This window comes from Rattus rattus, chromosome 1, assembly GCF_011064425.1.
Source record: "Rattus rattus isolate New Zealand chromosome 1, Rrattus_CSIRO_v1, whole genome shotgun sequence".
Taxonomy (NCBI): domain Eukaryota; kingdom Metazoa; phylum Chordata; class Mammalia; order Rodentia; family Muridae; genus Rattus; species Rattus rattus.
The window spans coordinates 133,998,054-134,014,762 of record NC_046154.1 but is presented as its reverse complement, the minus strand read 5'-3'; the positions used below and the strand labels follow the sequence as shown (position 1 = coordinate 134,014,762).

The window sequence follows — 16,709 nt, the reverse complement described above, 5'->3', positions numbered from 1 at the left end:
CTTTCAAAAACAATCAAATTATGACAAGGGTAGGAAGACCATAGCTTCGGATTTCAATAACTTTACAATTAGCACCAAGAGCAATAGAGGCGAGTACCTCTTTGTGATCCGACTGAAGGACAGGCCGCCGCTGCTGACGATGTTTCCAACACAGAAGAGACCCTTCTGTTACATACCTAGCTCACTGAAGTAGCCTTTAATGTAAAGCCAGCAGCTTGGAAACCATTGATCCAGAGGCTCAAGTTAGAGAACAACAAGGACCCTCGTCTGTCTTTGTTTTACAGAGCTGTTAGCTTTCTCCTGCTTCAGAGTGCATTTGACATACCATTTGCTTTATACCAAAGAAGTTCCCTTGCTGCCTAGAGGAACCAGTTTTCTAGGTTATAGAGTTACTCGTGACTTTAGAGCGTATCTATTAAAATGTCCACTATAATGTAGAAATCCTTTGAAAACCATCTCAGCCAGAGGATGGGGTTATCAATGCCCCTTTGAAAATGGTATAACCTACTACTTTGGCCTGAGAGCCTCACACCGCCAAACTTGAAAATAGTATATTATTTACATTTATTAACTTCATTATTAACTTCACTCTTTTTCCTATCACAACAAAAACCCTTAGAAAGGTGTCTATACAGACTGATAAAAAGGAAGCTTAATTAAAAATTAACTGAAGTTTAAAGTGTTTCAATCAAGATACAGGGTTTAATATGATCAATAGGTATGTATACTTGAATAGCCTTTATGGAACCCATCACTCTGTACAATGGAGGCATGCCAATAAAGAAAATCAAAGTAAGAAAAAATGGCGGGCTGGAGAGATGGTTCAGTGGTTAAGAGCGCTGACTGCTCTTCCAGAGGTCCTGAGTTCAAATCCCAGCAACCACATGGTGGCTCACAACCATCTGTAATGAGATCTGATGCCTTCTTCTGGTGTGTCTGAAGACAGTTACAGTGTACTTATATATAATAAATAAACAAATCTTTAAAAAAAAAAAAAGAAAAAATGACCATGGTAACAGCAGCTGAAAGGTTGAAGCAAGATGATTATCATGAGCTAAGGCCAGTCTCTGCTCCATGTGACTCCCAACAGGGAGTGAAGGAAAGATAAAGCAATGGGAAAGCCAAGCCCAGAATGTTAGCTACAGTAACTTACATGCTGTTTCATTCAAGATAAAACATGGTACATACTCCATGTCATTTTCAACCAGCACTTGGACTTGTCTGCAGATAACTCAGTGCGGCTCAGAAAACACCAGTGCTTACCTCTTCGTAAACCTTCTTGGCACTGTCGTTGTCTCCCATCAAAAGGTATCCTACGCCAAGGTCGTTTTTTAAGGTCGTATCACTAGGGAACAGCTGAACTAGTCTCTGGAGGGTAAGTAGAGAACCCCTCATGTGACCTGGTGTTGGAAAATGAGGAATAGGTTAAAAATATTATGAATACAGACCACGAGAGAGGATTTAGCAGAGCCTGAAGACCACCTTACATCTCGCTATCTGTAATTGCTCTACGTAGATACTAAATACGATATCAATCACGGACTAAAGACAGACTTATTTTCTGAATCAATTCACATTTACATTTTTAAAATTTTTTTCAGTTGCATTTTTATTTACATTTTAAATACTATTCCACTTCTCAGTTTCCTCTCCAGAAACCTGCTATCCCATCTACCCTCACCCCCTTCTATGAAGGTGCTCTCTCACCCACCCACTCACTCCCTCCCATCTGCCCATCCTGATATTCCCCTACACCAGGGCATCCATCCTTGATAGGACCAAGGGCCTTTCCTTCTACTGGTGCCTGACAAGGCCATCCTCTGCTCTATAACAGGCTCCTGTCACCATGCACGCACATCTTGGCATCAGCAATAGTGTCTGGGTTTGGTGACTGTATATGGGATGGATCCCCAGTGGGGCAGGCTCTGGATGGCCTTTCAGTCTCTGCTCCACGTTTACGGTTTTTTACCTTAAGTTCTTTCTTGAGAAAATGTCAGTTACCAGTGCTGCTGAGACAACATTTTAGATGGAGTGCAGATACTAGGAAGCTTGAGTTTGGGTCGAGTGGTCAAAATAAAACTTAAACAGGCACGAGGGGCGTGGAACAGGCTTCTCTGTGGATGCCTTGTCTAACAGAGGCAACTTGTCTCTGGGTAATGATAATGCAGAGAAGACATTTTCCAGTACTATGGCAGCCTCTGGTGGCTGACAGGCTACAGTGCACTACATGGCTCAGGAAACCCCAGCCGCTGTTTACTTGGAGGCGAAGATGGAAACACTCTGGGCCCACTGTCACTGTTCTTTGTCACACTGCAAATTGGAAAAACAAACTGCAAATGGGGGCCTGGAAGGGGGTGTGCTAAGTAAGACAAGCATTTGTAAAAATGTACCTTGCAGGGAGGTATTAATGCCTGCAAAGGGGAATATTAATAAGCAGAAGCAGGTTCAGTCAGGGAAAGCAGCTGCTGTTTAGCTAACAAGAAAATTCACTCCCTGCGCTGTGCCCCATTGCTGGGTAACACTGTGGCCTGTCCTTCCAGTCAGGACTCTGGGTGGTTTGCCCAGGCAGTCATTCCCTCTGTGGCACAGACAGCAATGATGCCAGTGATGCAGGTACCTTCTGCAGACGCCTGCTGCTGTTCCTCCCACACCTTGTCTGGATCCCCTGTTCTACTGTGAGGGAACTCCATACTCCTGCAGTTTCAGGATCTCTGTCCAGTTGCCTCAGAGCTTCTCACGTGACCTCACCTCATTCTCACCTCAGCAGAAGAGAGTATACTAAAAAAACTGTGGGATGTCTGTGAAAGGTGAGACATCTTCACAAGATCAAGAGACCTTGATCCTGGGCTGGGAAGCAAGACAATCTCTTGATATAGAAATGGAGAGGGAACCAAAGACAATCCATAACTCTAAGTTGAATAATTGTTTTAACAAATTCTCAAAAAAACCCTCCAAAATTAATGTAAAAATTCACAATTATTTTGTATGTGTTTATATGCATGTGTGAGTGTGTAAATAGAGGCTAGAGGACAACCTTGGGTGTTCTTCCTCAGAAGCTATGAGCCTTGTATGTTTGCCTGAGAAAAACTCAATGACTGGAAGGTAGGCCAACCTTGCAAGCATGAAGTCACATGATGCCCAGAATCCAAGCAAAAAGGCCACACATGCTGGCACAGGCTTGTTGCTAGGCAGAGACACAGATCTCTGGGACTAGCAAGCCAGCCAGTCTAGGCTACGTGAAGAGCTCCAGGTCAGTGAAAATGCTGTCTTAAAAAAACCAGAAGAAATGGCATCTAGGTTTTCCTCTGGCCTAGACATTCATAGATGTTTGCTTCCATACATGCATGCATGCACTTGTGTGTGTACAGACAGACAGACACAATCATACACAACTTCCTCACATACACACTCATGTGCATGCATGCAATTACTGAGGCTAGGAATGGTTGAAGGTATGTTTAAGACAGACAAGTTACCGGAAGCCAAAAGGCAGGCTTCTTCCCAGGCACCTTGTCTTTGATAAGGCACTGTGGCTGTCACTGAAGGGGGTCATGTTCCACCTCCCATCAGTTAGTGCTTCTGCTTCTCACCTAGAAACTGCTGTCTCTCTGACCGTCGCTTCAAGCTCAGCTTCACCAGGTCTGTCGGGGCATCAGGCAGGCTGGCCGCTTCCTGGTAGGTCTCAATGGCCCTGCGCAGAACCTCATTGCTTCTCTGCTTCTCTGCCAAGTCATCTTCACACTAGAGGCAGCCCCCAGACAGATCAATGTTCCATTACCTCAGTGCTTGTCATTTCCCCCAGAGATTCAGTGACAGTGAACTTTTAGATGTGCTTTTTAAAAAGATCATTGACCTTTTCTTTATCGAATGTTACAAACAAAAGAAAGCAGGACAACTGTTGTTTCAATAACAGGAAGAAAAGTCTGTTGCTAGATCACAGATGAGAAAGAAGACTATAAGATCAAAACAATACTTTGTAGGGTTGATGGGGATGGACACAATAACATATGAGAACACTGGACATACAGGGCTCTAATCTATGGTCTGTTTTTCAATTTGTGCGCCAAGTTACTCATTCATTTCACTCATTAATTAATTCATTTAACAGCTCTTTTCAGGGGTCAGATCACTCTACCCATGTGTCACCCTAACTCAAAAGATCAGGATGAGATCTTTCCTCATTGTGCTTTGATTTAGGAAGGGACAAAATGACAAATACAAACAAAGGTGCTGTGCATAGAAACAGCAGACCGATGCATGGTGAGTGCAGAATGGGGAAATTAATGGTCTAATTGAGACAATTGGGGGAGTCTGCAAGAAGGGCCAGAGTGTGAGGCTACAGGAAAGGTCTCTGAAGGCAGAGAGAAAAGGATGGGCTGAGGCTTTCTAACACAGTAAGGAACAGAGGAAAGGCTGCAAGAATGGGAAGGCGGGGAGGGGAGGAGGAGGTGACAGTGTCATCGGGTGATTCAGGCCTGGCAAACCATTGAGGATTCTGAACTACTCCATGATGAGAAAGATGAGGGTTTTTTACACTTCTAGTATCTTGAAGGGAGCCAAGGGATTGTGTTAGCAACAGTACTGAGGACAGGCTGAGAGATGGGCAGAAGTGGGGAAGCCAGGTAAGAAGCCAGGCATGGACGACAGTTGCTTGGGCTAATGCACCTGTGATGAGTGGTAAGATAAGATTCTAGATTCATCTTGATGGTCAGGGCCAAGAGATCCACAGACGCTTTGAGTTTAGTATCAGAGACAGAAAGAGAGAAGATGACTTCAGGTATGAGTGCCTACCTGGCTGAAGTGTCATCCCCTGAGAATGAGAACATAGGACAAAGGCAGGTCTTGGGAAGGCATGGGAACAGGAGTTCAGTCTTTGGTACTCTAAACCAAATGCCAAGTGGAGAAGAACACTCAGAAGGTGCATTTCTGGGTGTGGAGTTTGGGGAAAAGTTGGTGTGAAGGACACGCACGTGGAAGTTGTCAAGGACGGAAGTGATATTTAAAGTTGGCAAGCTAGAAGAGTCATGAATGTAGACTGGGAGATGTCCAAGTCAGGCTAAGACAGTTTTAACAGAAGAGAAGTATGCTGCACGTAGCCACCAAGTCGGACAAGAGAATGACACTGAGGAGAGAACGTAATGGCTTTGTGGAGCCTTGATGGCCCTGCCATCGTTGTTTCCATGGAATTGTTGAACACATGCATCAAACTGGAGCAGCGTCAAGGGAATATGGGAAGGATGAGGAAGAGCTAGTTTTAACAGGAGGCAGGACATGTGGGTGCAGGTAGAGGGGGATGGGAGCCCAGGGAAGTCTTACAGATAAGATAGTGCATCAGGTTTCTCAGGAGATACGAAATACCCAGCAGAAAGGAAGGCCTAACGGCAAAAGAGAGCGCACAAACATAAGAAGCGGTCCAGTAGGTGAGAGGGGAAGGGGACAGGACAGTTCTGCCAATGGATGGATGCAAGGTATCAGGACAACTGTGTGAGAGGGCAGAGTCTCTGGATGCCTTTATTTTCCTAACAACATACCCCCAAATTTATAACTTGAAACTGAGAATTGGGAATGAGACACCAGAGACAGAAAAATAGGGGGGATGTGTAAGATGGCCCTCAGTAGCCCATCAGACTTTACAGACTTTCACTTAAAGGAAAATAATAGCAGCTCCATGCTGAAAGTAGTCTATGAAATTTTTAATCAGGATACATAAATGTGATCACGATTTAACATAAACTGTGTGCTGGGTTAATGTATAAAGTCTGAGGACTTTGGTGAGAAAAAAATCCTCATGTCTCTTCCCTCAGGTGACAAATAATTTGTAAAAACCAACACCAGTTGATAAAGTTTTTTGTTTTTATTTTTTGTGAGAAAGTTCTCCTCAGAAAATAGCACATTTATAAAGTAACAACATGTTAACGTGCACTCATTACAATAAGGATGGCAAGGGCTCAGTGGAACCACTGAAGAGATGTGGGTTCATAAGGAAGAAAAATTAATGACAAAATTTCATCCTTGCTTGATAGAAATACTCCTCAGACCCCTCAACTACTCTTTGGAATACACAGTAGACTCACGGAGCAGATCCAGCTCCCAGGGCAGGGAGTCCCATGTCAACAATCCATTCTGACCGCACAGCCATCCACCAGCTACTCACAGTCAGCTTTTCCGCTTAACTATCTGCCTTTTGGTTCTAGAGAGTTAACTTCCAAGACCATGAATACTGATAGATGACGGAACAGAAACAATGTCCCTGAGCTGAGTGAACCCTTGCCACTCGGAGCCTGCAGAGCTACCCAACAGACCTGAAGACGCTGTGGGATTAGCGGAAGGACAATGCCGCCCTCAAGGATCCTTAGAGTCAGGCATCAAATCTCTTAATGTCAGATTGGAAAAAGGGGAAGACGTGTAACTCATGTGCCCAGGCCATCTCTGCCACACAACCTTTTGTGGATGGACTAATTCACTCAAACTTCCTAGGGGACATGTCACTTTGTACCTCAGAGCCACTAATGGCTTGTGAAAGATAATGGGGTGAAGTCATAATTTAAGACTTTTGTGTTCCAGAAAAACACACGTGGCTTTGATAAGAAAGAAATGCTCCAATTACCCTAGATGCACAGAACACATGAAACTCAAGTGACCAAAATAATTTAAAAAGGGGAACTTTTGGGGATAGTTTAGAACAGAGGCTATTTCAGAGAACCCATTGCCACCCAATTAGACAAGATGGATTTTCAAAAAGAAGTGCAGGCCGACATTAATAATGATGCAGAGACATAGACAGAATACAGCAAATACATGGAAAATATGAACATTGTAAGAGCTTGAAGGGGCTCGAGACCCCATTTTATTTGACTGATTTGGGGGGAAAAATGGGGGAGGATGGGGACCACTTAGTATCTGGGGATGAATAACAATCTAAATGAAAAATACCCAAGTGCAAAGATGAAAAGAAAAAAAAAGACTTTTTGTGTTCACTTTTAGAAACTGCTGATTTTCAAAAAGATACATTAATAATGATGCAGTCAGTGCTACTGGAAAATATAGACATTGTAGTTTTATTTGATTTGGTGCTGACCACTTAGTATCTGTTGAGAAACTGCAAAGAGATTGGTTAATCTGCTAACTGAGAGTGGGAAAGTCACAATTTCTCCTTAAGAAAAATGTGTCTACTTTTACTTTTAAAAACTCCGATAAATTTAGTTTCCTTTAAATTACTCGATTAAAATTTAATTTATCATGCTTAAGTTTTTTTATGCCACATTAGTGTTAATATCAATAACATCTGTGGCATAATGGCTTAGAAATTAAAAAAATACTGCCCGAGGCCCACATCTCAAATTCCTCCTGTGAAAGAAGGCTGCACCTACAGAGATCAACGCATTCCAGAGGCTCCTGGAACCATGATTCAAATCACATACGGAGAAAACTTGGAAAGTACAAAACACTTTTTTTCCATAATTAGTATTTGCACAACCATTTTCTCTCCTGTCAGTGGGCTTTCTGTAGTCAAAGGTCTTGATATTAGTGACAAGGCACATCACTTGCTTGGACATTCTGGATCTTAGCTATGAAGTTTCCAAAGGTTGGAGGAATATTAATGTACCAATTAGTTTACCAAAACCACACAGTTGCTAAGCAGTAAACCTGGTAGGTACCAAGGACAAGGGACATTTATTTGTATTAATTGTCTTACAAATTTAATTTATGTAAATTTAATTAATGAAAATTTGATGAATTAGTCTCCAATGGGATAAAAAAATAATCTGAGCATCCTTCTTTAGTTCAGAGCAAGGCCCACTGTTTCCCTGCAGATGTTTTACTACCTGTGAGGGTCACACACAAGGGAATGCCATCTGCTTCTCCTTGCTTCACTAACTTTTGTAATGCTCTCACATTGCTTCCCTGTGGCTGGTCATCTCCTTCTACCCCTAGGAGGAATGCTGGAGCTTTACACCTTGACAGATTTATTTACCAGCTCTGGCTTTACTCTGAGTTCCAAATTCCATAAACCCAGTGGTCTCCTTGATGGAGCCACATGGCTATCTAAAAAACATTACAACTGCAAACTTCACATCAAAAGCAGACTGCCAGTTCCATCCTCTCTTCAAACCCGTTATCCCACTTGGTCAGTTAGCTGGCATTATCTTCTCCTCAGCTATTCCCAATAAACCAGGAGTCACTGGTCAACTCTTTTCCTGTGACCCTTGCATCTAGAGTTCTTTCAAATCTATCTCTGCCCTTGTCCCCCTCCATGGCCAACTCACAGTCCACACATGCTACCAGCTCTCATGCATACCACATTGCGACTGCCCCCTACTTTCTGTGCCTCTGATTCTATTCTCACAGCCCATTTCCAACTGGCAATGAAGGCAATCTTTACAAAAGTCACCTGCACATGTAATACCCTGCAAAGGCTTCCTCAGACACCGAGAAGAAGAGCTGTGAGGTGCCGCTAGGACCCTGTCTGCCCTATGCTCCCAGCCTGCCTCTCTTTCGGTTCAGCTTTCTGATGCCAAGATAGTTGCCCCGAGTGATGACCTTTGTCTATCTGTTCCCTCTACCTGGACAGCGCCTTGCATAACCCTGACACATCTCAGCTACTATCTCCTGTCACTGTAACTCATATCACCTGCGACCAAAGCTCTTAATAAGTGTGCTCTTAGAACCTGCTGCCTTCTTCCTTCGCCTACAGCATGCATTAATAGGCAATATGACCTAATATGTTTATACAGTTTCAATATCTGAAGATTTAACAATATATTCATTTAGAAAAACTTCAAATATTATCTTCCTGGTGACCCTTTCTCGATCATGGTAACCCCTCACATATCCCCATTTCCCTTCATTCTAACGGTCACCACTTGCAAGTCTATGCCTGGTACTTCCTTGCTCTATCCAACCTCTTTCCTTCACAGTAGAGCTTCGTGAGTACATTTTTGCCAAGGAACGTATTGCTAATACCCAGCAGAGCCTGACGCACCATGGACTTTTTCTACATTTCCTTAGAGTAAGTAGTCCTCGGGTGTTCCTCCTGTTACCTTGGAAACATTTTAAAATTGACCATGTTTTATAACAGTCAGCACCTCCAGAACATTTCTAGGGCTTGCTATCTGAGAGAGGGCAAAACAGCAAACAAGCCTTTATATGCAATCCATGCAGCCCAGGGCCTGGCCTCCTCTCCGGCCCCACAGCATAGGAAGTCACATCCTCTGCCTTCGTCATGCCAGGGCCAGATGCTCATCAACTAGAAGCCATTGTTGTGGCCCAGCTTGCTAGTGTTGTTCAGTGCTGGGCTGAACACTCCACTTCCCTTACTTTTCTCATGGAAAGCACCCAAAGGACCATGTTAAACCTCCTTTCAGGGTTTGCCTTCCGTTCCTGCCATCTTCCCTGTGTCAGTGTCCAGGGAGCCGCTTCCCATCTTTAGGTCAGGAATAGACTAAACCATTTTATGTTGATCCATTTCTGTATCCTCTTTTGTGATCCTTTGTGACTATCAAACAAACACACACCACACACGGCTGGCACAGGTGGGTTCATGAAGTTGCAGGCAAGTGTGGCAAGCCTTGTGACGGGAGTTGAAAGATGACAAAACACAGCATAGGAGGTGACAGGGAAAGAAAGGAGAAGGGAGGTGGCTGGTAAGACATGAGTCACATCAAAGAAACTGTTGGGAAACAAAGCGCTGTCCACGCCACATTTCAAAAGGTCTCTCCAAGGCAGAATTTATACTCTTCAGTCACACAGTGGAAGTCTAAAAGCTCCAAAGAGCCTGAAATCAAAACCACGAGGAAATTCAAACAGAAGGGAGATGTGCTGATACAGGACTAAAGGCAAGATGAGTCACCTGGATGTCATGGGACCACTCAGCATACAGCACTGAAAACAGCCCTAGCTAAATTGGCACCCCCCACCCCAGGATGTACGTATATACCTGGGAAACTGACTATCTAGAAATTATAAGAGGAACCGATTTCTAAAAAGCAAACACAAAAGAGTGAATGATCTGATTCTATAGGACACGTGAAGGACAGAACAGTATTGTGATTTCGGACGGCCCAGGGTACCTGTGCTTTGCCGTATCTTGCTCGAGGGCTCTGAGGGTACTTTCGAACCAATTCTTCAAATGCACTCACTGCTTCTTCGATTTTACCCTGTTAGGTAGGCACAACTGCATAAATACAACGCCACTGAATAAAGATAATTCTGTTTTGTTGTTTAATAAGTTGCCAAAGAACTGTTTAGTGCTACACAGAGTAGCCCACTTACAAACAAGCAAACCAAAAACCAAGCTATGTTAAGTGACAAACATAAAACTGTAATGAGTGTTACAATCTTAATTTTTAAAATGATGTGTGCTGATAATGATGAAAAATGAATTTTCTTGAATATAATCATGTTTTTCTCAATCTACAGAGTCCCCGCATGCTTTCGTAGTGAGGGTGTCTAAGTTATATGTGGGGGCAAACACTTCTAGCAGCAGGATGCCTTGCAGCGGGATGCCTGTCTTGGGCCTGTCAGAGGCAAGGAGACATCACCATAGCTTCCAAGTGTCTGGAAAGCAGAAAGAATGAACAACGAGTCTGTGAGGGCCACTTGGCCATCGCACTGCGCTCTGGTGGACGTCAGGGTTGATTTGACTCGTCCGGCTGAGTGGAACACAGGCTGCCTCTGTGGCGTGCATGAGCTCTTAAGTGCCTTCTCTATGGTTCTTTAAAAATAAATAGCATCCATTTCCTACGGGGGGATGTAACAGATTACTGCAAATTTCCTGACTGGAGAAATGAAGGCTGAAACTGGGTTTGTGATGTTGGAATCAAGGTGTCAGAAAGAAAGGCTCCAGGGGAGATTCTTCAAGCCAAGCCAGCTCCCATCGCTGTCAGCATTCCTTGGCCTGTGGCTACACTGCTCTAATCTCTTCCATCTCTACATGGGTCTTTCTTTGTATCTCGCTGTCTTTACCTCTGTCTGGATCAAATCTCTGTTTACCTTTCTGGAAATGACACATTAGAGTCCTTTCCGGATAGCCCATGAAAATCACACCTAGAAAGACCCATTTTTAAGATGTTTCCAAGGTACCATTTATAGATCTCAGGAACACAGAATGATCTTCTGAGAAGATCATTTTCGAGTCTACCAATACAGGTTTAATTTCCTATTCATGCAGGACCACGCCAGCATAACTTTGGTGCCTGAAAACGAGAGAAATTTGTTCTCCCACAGTTCTGAGCAAGTAGATGCCAAAAATCACTTCTTCTGGGCTCAAATAAAAATACTGCTAAGACCTTGCTTTTTCCAGAGACCCCAGGGAAGAGAAGTTCACTCCTTTCTTCTCGCCAGTGTTCCTTGATTTGTGGCCCCAACACTCCTACTGCCATCGAATCCTCTCTGTGTGCCTTGTTCTGCTTTGTCTGTATCAAGTTTCCCCTCTCTTCAGCAAACATGACTACACTGAGGGACGAAATGGAGAGAGACCCCAGTGTAATCTCGACCTCTAGATCTTTACGAGTCCAGGGGCTCCAGTTTGTTATCTGTTGGTGGACCCTCTTCAGCTGATTTCATATCCTACATTAACTGCTCAAGCCACTTTTTGGAGTACCAGATTTATAACAGATTTTACAGCATGTTGTTCCTCTTTGGCAAAAGTAGCATCCTATTTTGGCTCTCCTGGGCATTCTTTGGATCACCTCAAGCCTCAGGCTGTGTGGCCACCATTGGGAATCAGCATAGCTGCTCACACGTGGGTTGGCTGTCAGGTCAACCTGTCTGTTTTCAGTCAGCTTCTTTTCTTCGAGATCTTTTCTAGCTACAAACACTCTTCCTCCTCCATTCATACTCTCATTTTAAAAGCACACAGAAATTTATAATGAATTGCCTAAAAATGATGCGTCTCTCAATGTAGCTTACTTATACATGGACCGCTCACGGGATCGATGCATACTTGGGCCATGCTGTTGTGGCGTGAAGCCAAGTGGATGGCAGAATCCACTGGAGTGATGTGGGAAGTGTGGGGTCAAGACCCTTCACTGCTCATCCACATGCACAGCAGAGCCTTATAGTATGGGCTTGGTGCAGATGGCCATTACACTGAACACATATTCTAGTCGCTTTGCTTTCTCTCATTCTGCCCACAAAGAAGTGGAAGTGTCTTTGTCTGCAGTGTGATTCCAAGCTCGTGGGGTGTGTAACCTTTCCTGTTTTCATTCTAGCATGGTTTTGTTATAGTTTCTTACTACCCTCACCTATAAACCAAACAAACAAACAACCACCACTGACAACAACATACATAATACCGTTATAAAAAGAATTCCAAAAAGGAAATGAATGTGTTTCATGAGGTCATATCAACTCCCAGTGTGCGTTGGGGGTGAGGATAAAGTAAAGTCTTAAATAACACATGTTATTTTTAACAATTCAATGACTCAGGGACAAGAAGATGACTCGGTAAGCTAAGGCACTTGCCAGCAGGCCTGACAATCCAAATCTGATGCCAGCAAGTTGTCCTCAGATCTTCATAGTTTGTGCCTTCAGGGTAGGCCCATGCATACATGTGTACACAAATGCATATCATGCAATCAAGGAATAAATCAATGCACCTTTAAAGCTTTACATTTTTGATTATTCAAATGTGATATGATTTTTATACATTTTTGGATGAAACAAAAAAGTAAGCCTATGCTTCCTTACAGGGCAGAATTTGGATGTGTGCATAGATGAGGCTGTCCTCACCGTCTGGGCACCTTAACTCAACCATCCATGATCTTGTCCACTGAGTTGTATCCTTTGAAAATGCTAGCTATAAAAACCAATGCAAACAAGATTTAATTATGTTGATGGTTCTGTCACAACACTTCTGGAGAGAAGGTCCCATGTGGCTGTGGTTCCTGCCTCTTTACTGACCTGTGACAGGCTCACAGAGCTCCTACAGGAAAACACCATCATTTCTCCAAATGAGCAAGACGGGAGGAAATGCTGTCAACAGGGCCAGCACTTTAAGTCCTAATGAGCGCCTTGGTAACTCAGCCCACATTTTCCCCCATTGTAACCACAGAAAACTATTTCTGTAGAGTCCTTTATTGATGTTTTGGCCCCAAAGACACCTGTGCCTACAGCCTCCTCATGTTTGCATGTGTAATCTAGAATAGAGAAAGTGAAGGAATCACTCTGAGGAGAGGGAAGATGGTCACTGACTCCTTTGGATTAAGAAACACAAATTCCTCTGCCCACCACACCCAAAAAACAACAAAAGCCATAGATGGCTTCGCTTTACGAAGTGAAACAAAATGAATGCAGAAACCATTCTATTGACAAAAATCTCGGTACAGTGAATTGTCACCGTTGGCAGCATCCTCTGGAGTCGGTGTTTCTGTCTGCTGGTGACCAGGGTGGGCCAAAGTTCATCTGTGAGGTCCTGCCCAATGCTGGTCACAGAGGCCTTTTGCTTCTGCTACTTCCAGTAAACAGGCAAGAAGTGCAAACGTATCCCACTTCTATCCCTAACATGTGTATTCTTCGTCCTGCTGTCTCCTGGCTTTCGTGCCTTTTGTCCACCTCTTTGTAGCTAATGGCTGCTCAATAGAAACGCACACGCCAGAAAAACTAATGACTAGTACAGACTCTAAACTTAAATATAATCAAAGGAAAATCTTAAGAAAAGCAAACAGAAAACTAAAGATTTCCCAGGTTTCTAACAAGAAAACCATTGTACATTTTTGTGCAAAGCGAAAAATATCAACCTACCCTTTTCCGGAGCTTTTCTGCACCGTCCAGCTCGGCCTTAATTGTTTTATCAAATTTATTCAGAAGTTTGGGCTTCTTCTTCTTAACTGAAAGGAAAGAGAGAGAGAGAGAGAGAGAGAGAGAGAGAGAGAGAGAGAGAGAGAGAGAATTTCCATTTAATTTGCTTTTTTTCAGTGCCATTATTTTGCTGTCCAGCATGTAAATGCAGGAGCGAGAATATCCCGGTTCACTTTCAACCAGTGAGCACAGAGCCGGTAACACCTAGGGAGATGCTGCCATCCTGTGGGATACCCTGGGCTACATGGCACAGAAATTCCCTTTCTACAAACAGGATGTGGACACCACTTTCAAGAAATCAGTGATTGAACCTTTCCAACAGTGTGCACTCGTTGGTTGATTAAAATCTTAATGTTGTTAGATCCGTTCTGGTGACTTGTAGCCAGAGATCTTCGTGCTCGTGTTGCCACTGCCTTGGCATGCCTCGAGCTATACTCATACTTGACAGAAAAACCTATCACAGGAAGCCTCAACTACCCCCACAGATTCTACGCTTCAGCCAAATGAGAATACTGCAGGCTCCTTTCTTCCTATTCTTAGCACCATTTCTTGTGCCAGTTTTACATAAAGCGTCTTTCTCTATGTTTCTAGGCTGGAAATACTGCTATGCTTTCATTCAAAGCCATGTGACTGATAGAGCATCCCTTGCTGCTCAGTCTCTTAGCTCGCTCCCCATCTCCTCCTCCTTCCTGAGGCTTCTGTCTTCCCTCTCTGCCCCTCCTCTCCTCCGCCAGGCACATCTCTTTAACAATCTCTCCTCCCCCATTTAACCTCTAGTATCATATTCATCCCTGTACTTAGTAAGCCCAAGCTGTAGAGCTCTGCAGGGACACACTCCATATCTTAAGCCCAAGCTGCAGTTTATCGTTTATTTACACATGGCTTTGGGTGCCTTTCTCCAAGGCATCAGACTGTGCAAATGTAAGGGCGAGCCTGCTGGTGCACACTCGCCAGTACCCCGGGAATACTAAGGCACACGGAATGTCCTGAGAGCCCAGCTTGCCAAAGGCAGAAGCGTGAAGGGTAAAGCAGAAGCTTCCAGATAGAGAAGGGAGGGACTTACAGCTGGAAATGGGACACAAAAGAGAACAACCTAAAGATGAACTCAATTCTTTTTACACTAAAGTTAACAAACTTATTAACCTTAACCTAGTTCTGGGACAAAGCAAGAGAGACTCTGTTTCCCAAGGGGCCACGTATACACCCACATATCCTCATCCTCTGCCTGAGAGTCGAATCTTTTCTGTGTCTCCCTTGCTACCTGTTCTTGGGCTCTGTGAAGATGTAATGATGTTAAAGTCTCTGTTGCTTTACAGCAGACCGACCAACCTATCCGACCAACCCATCCAAACCCAGCCTACCCACTACCTCTCACCCTCCTCTCTCCATTCCTCTCACGATGACACCTCTCAGTACTCTGCTTCCTCACTACCACATGGATAAACACAGGCCTTCCAGAGGGAGAGAGCTTAACAGTAAAGGTCTAAGGTTCGACTCCATCACAGCACGCACACGAACACGCACACGCACACGCACACGCAATACGCACGCACACGCATGCCATGAAGCATTCTTACCCTGAGTCTCACTTTTCTGCTTTAGAATTGTGTTGGGGGAGATTAATACCATGAGTGCAGCATTTAACCCAAGTTCTGCCATGGAGCCCATGTTGGCCCTTGACTGTTAATGCTATGCTGTCCCCACAGCCCACTTGCTCTTTTCTTTCTTGTTTTATTGGTCCTGGATCTTCCTGACTTATCTGGCACAGGCAACCACACCCCAGTCCCGACCCTAACCCACTCCTTGTAATTGTTCTTTTCCATTGCTCTGCTGGGTCCCTTACTTTGGGCTCCATAGCTCTTCCCTTCCGTGGGACCCTGGAAGGATATGTCTCTGCGGGTTGGTCTTCAGCAGACCTTGTGCCTTTAATAGATACATTTTTCACATTGAGCCACAATCTACAGTTTTTGTTTTATCTGTTTGTTTTGTTTTGTGTGACTGTAAGTCTAAGCGTTTACCAACAGTTGGCTCAGAGGCAGTAGACTAGAAACAGAGCCCTTAGCCTCCTGCTTCTCCCCAGGACAGAGGATAGGAGTAAAGGATGGGCCCGTATGCCTGAGTCCTAACCCTTCATCATCTCTATGAACATAGAGCTAGGTCAGCTGCCTGAAATGAACACAAACAGAAATTGAACAGAATGGCTCAGGAGAGTGCACGCCCGAGGACATGGGGGAAGTGATCAACGTGCAGGGGAGGCACTATTCTGCTCCCCAGAGCGAGCAAGCATGCGAATTCTGGGGCTGGGCGTTGATAAAGTCGGTTATTATTTATGACCCAAAGCCCATCTTCACTCATCTCTCCCCAGAAGCTGAAACTGTAAGTATCTTTAATCCCACTGTTTATATAACAAAAATGACTGCTCTGCTCTTCCCCAATCCCCTCTATCTGCTCCTAGTTCTCAGTTAATGAGAACTTGTTTTCAAAAGAGATGGGAAATATTGGCAAACAATGCGACTTCTCGGCTACACATTGTTCCCGCCTTATCATCTCGGTGAAGACTGGCATTTCCCATGTCGGCAGAGGGAGAGGGGGCCTCCAGGAAAGCCATTTGAGCTCCAGATGGTGGGCTTCCCTGCAGGCTCTGTAGCTTTGCCCCATGTCCTCTGTGTCACCAGGCATGAACTTTAAGTTAATATGAGATTTATTTAGAAGAAAAAATTATTAGCAGTCTGGAATGGTCAGAACAGTCTGTGGAAAGATAAAATGCTCAGTAAAGAGTCACATTGGGGGACAGGATCCTTGCAGTCTCCATCTCCCCCTTGGAGTTAACCCTGTGGCACAGCTCTCTGGACCCAAATCAGGCCCAGAGAGAGCTGGTGTCCCAGGAGTGCTGTCACTCCGAAGTCCAC

The 16,709-nt window shown here is 44.2% G+C and overlaps 1 protein-coding gene across 1 annotated transcript in view; it reads right to left on the bottom strand.

Moving 5' to 3' along the window:
• LOC116903079 (aspartyl/asparaginyl beta-hydroxylase) overlaps nucleotides 1-15,468 on the bottom strand; it is a 74,860-nt gene extending 59,392 nt beyond the window's left edge. Inside the window, exons 1-5 of the mRNA XM_032905434.1 lie at nucleotides 15,378-15,468; nucleotides 13,744-13,829; nucleotides 10,071-10,157; nucleotides 3,591-3,741; nucleotides 1,264-1,400 (exon numbers count right to left, since the gene is read on the bottom strand). Coding sequence (XP_032761325.1) covers nucleotides 1,264-1,400; nucleotides 3,591-3,741; nucleotides 10,071-10,157; nucleotides 13,744-13,829; nucleotides 15,378-15,468 — 552 coding nt within the window. The remainder of the gene's footprint in view (nucleotides 1-1,263; nucleotides 1,401-3,590; nucleotides 3,742-10,070; nucleotides 10,158-13,743; nucleotides 13,830-15,377) is intronic.
• Nucleotides 15,469-16,709: the final 1,241 nt, after the last annotated feature.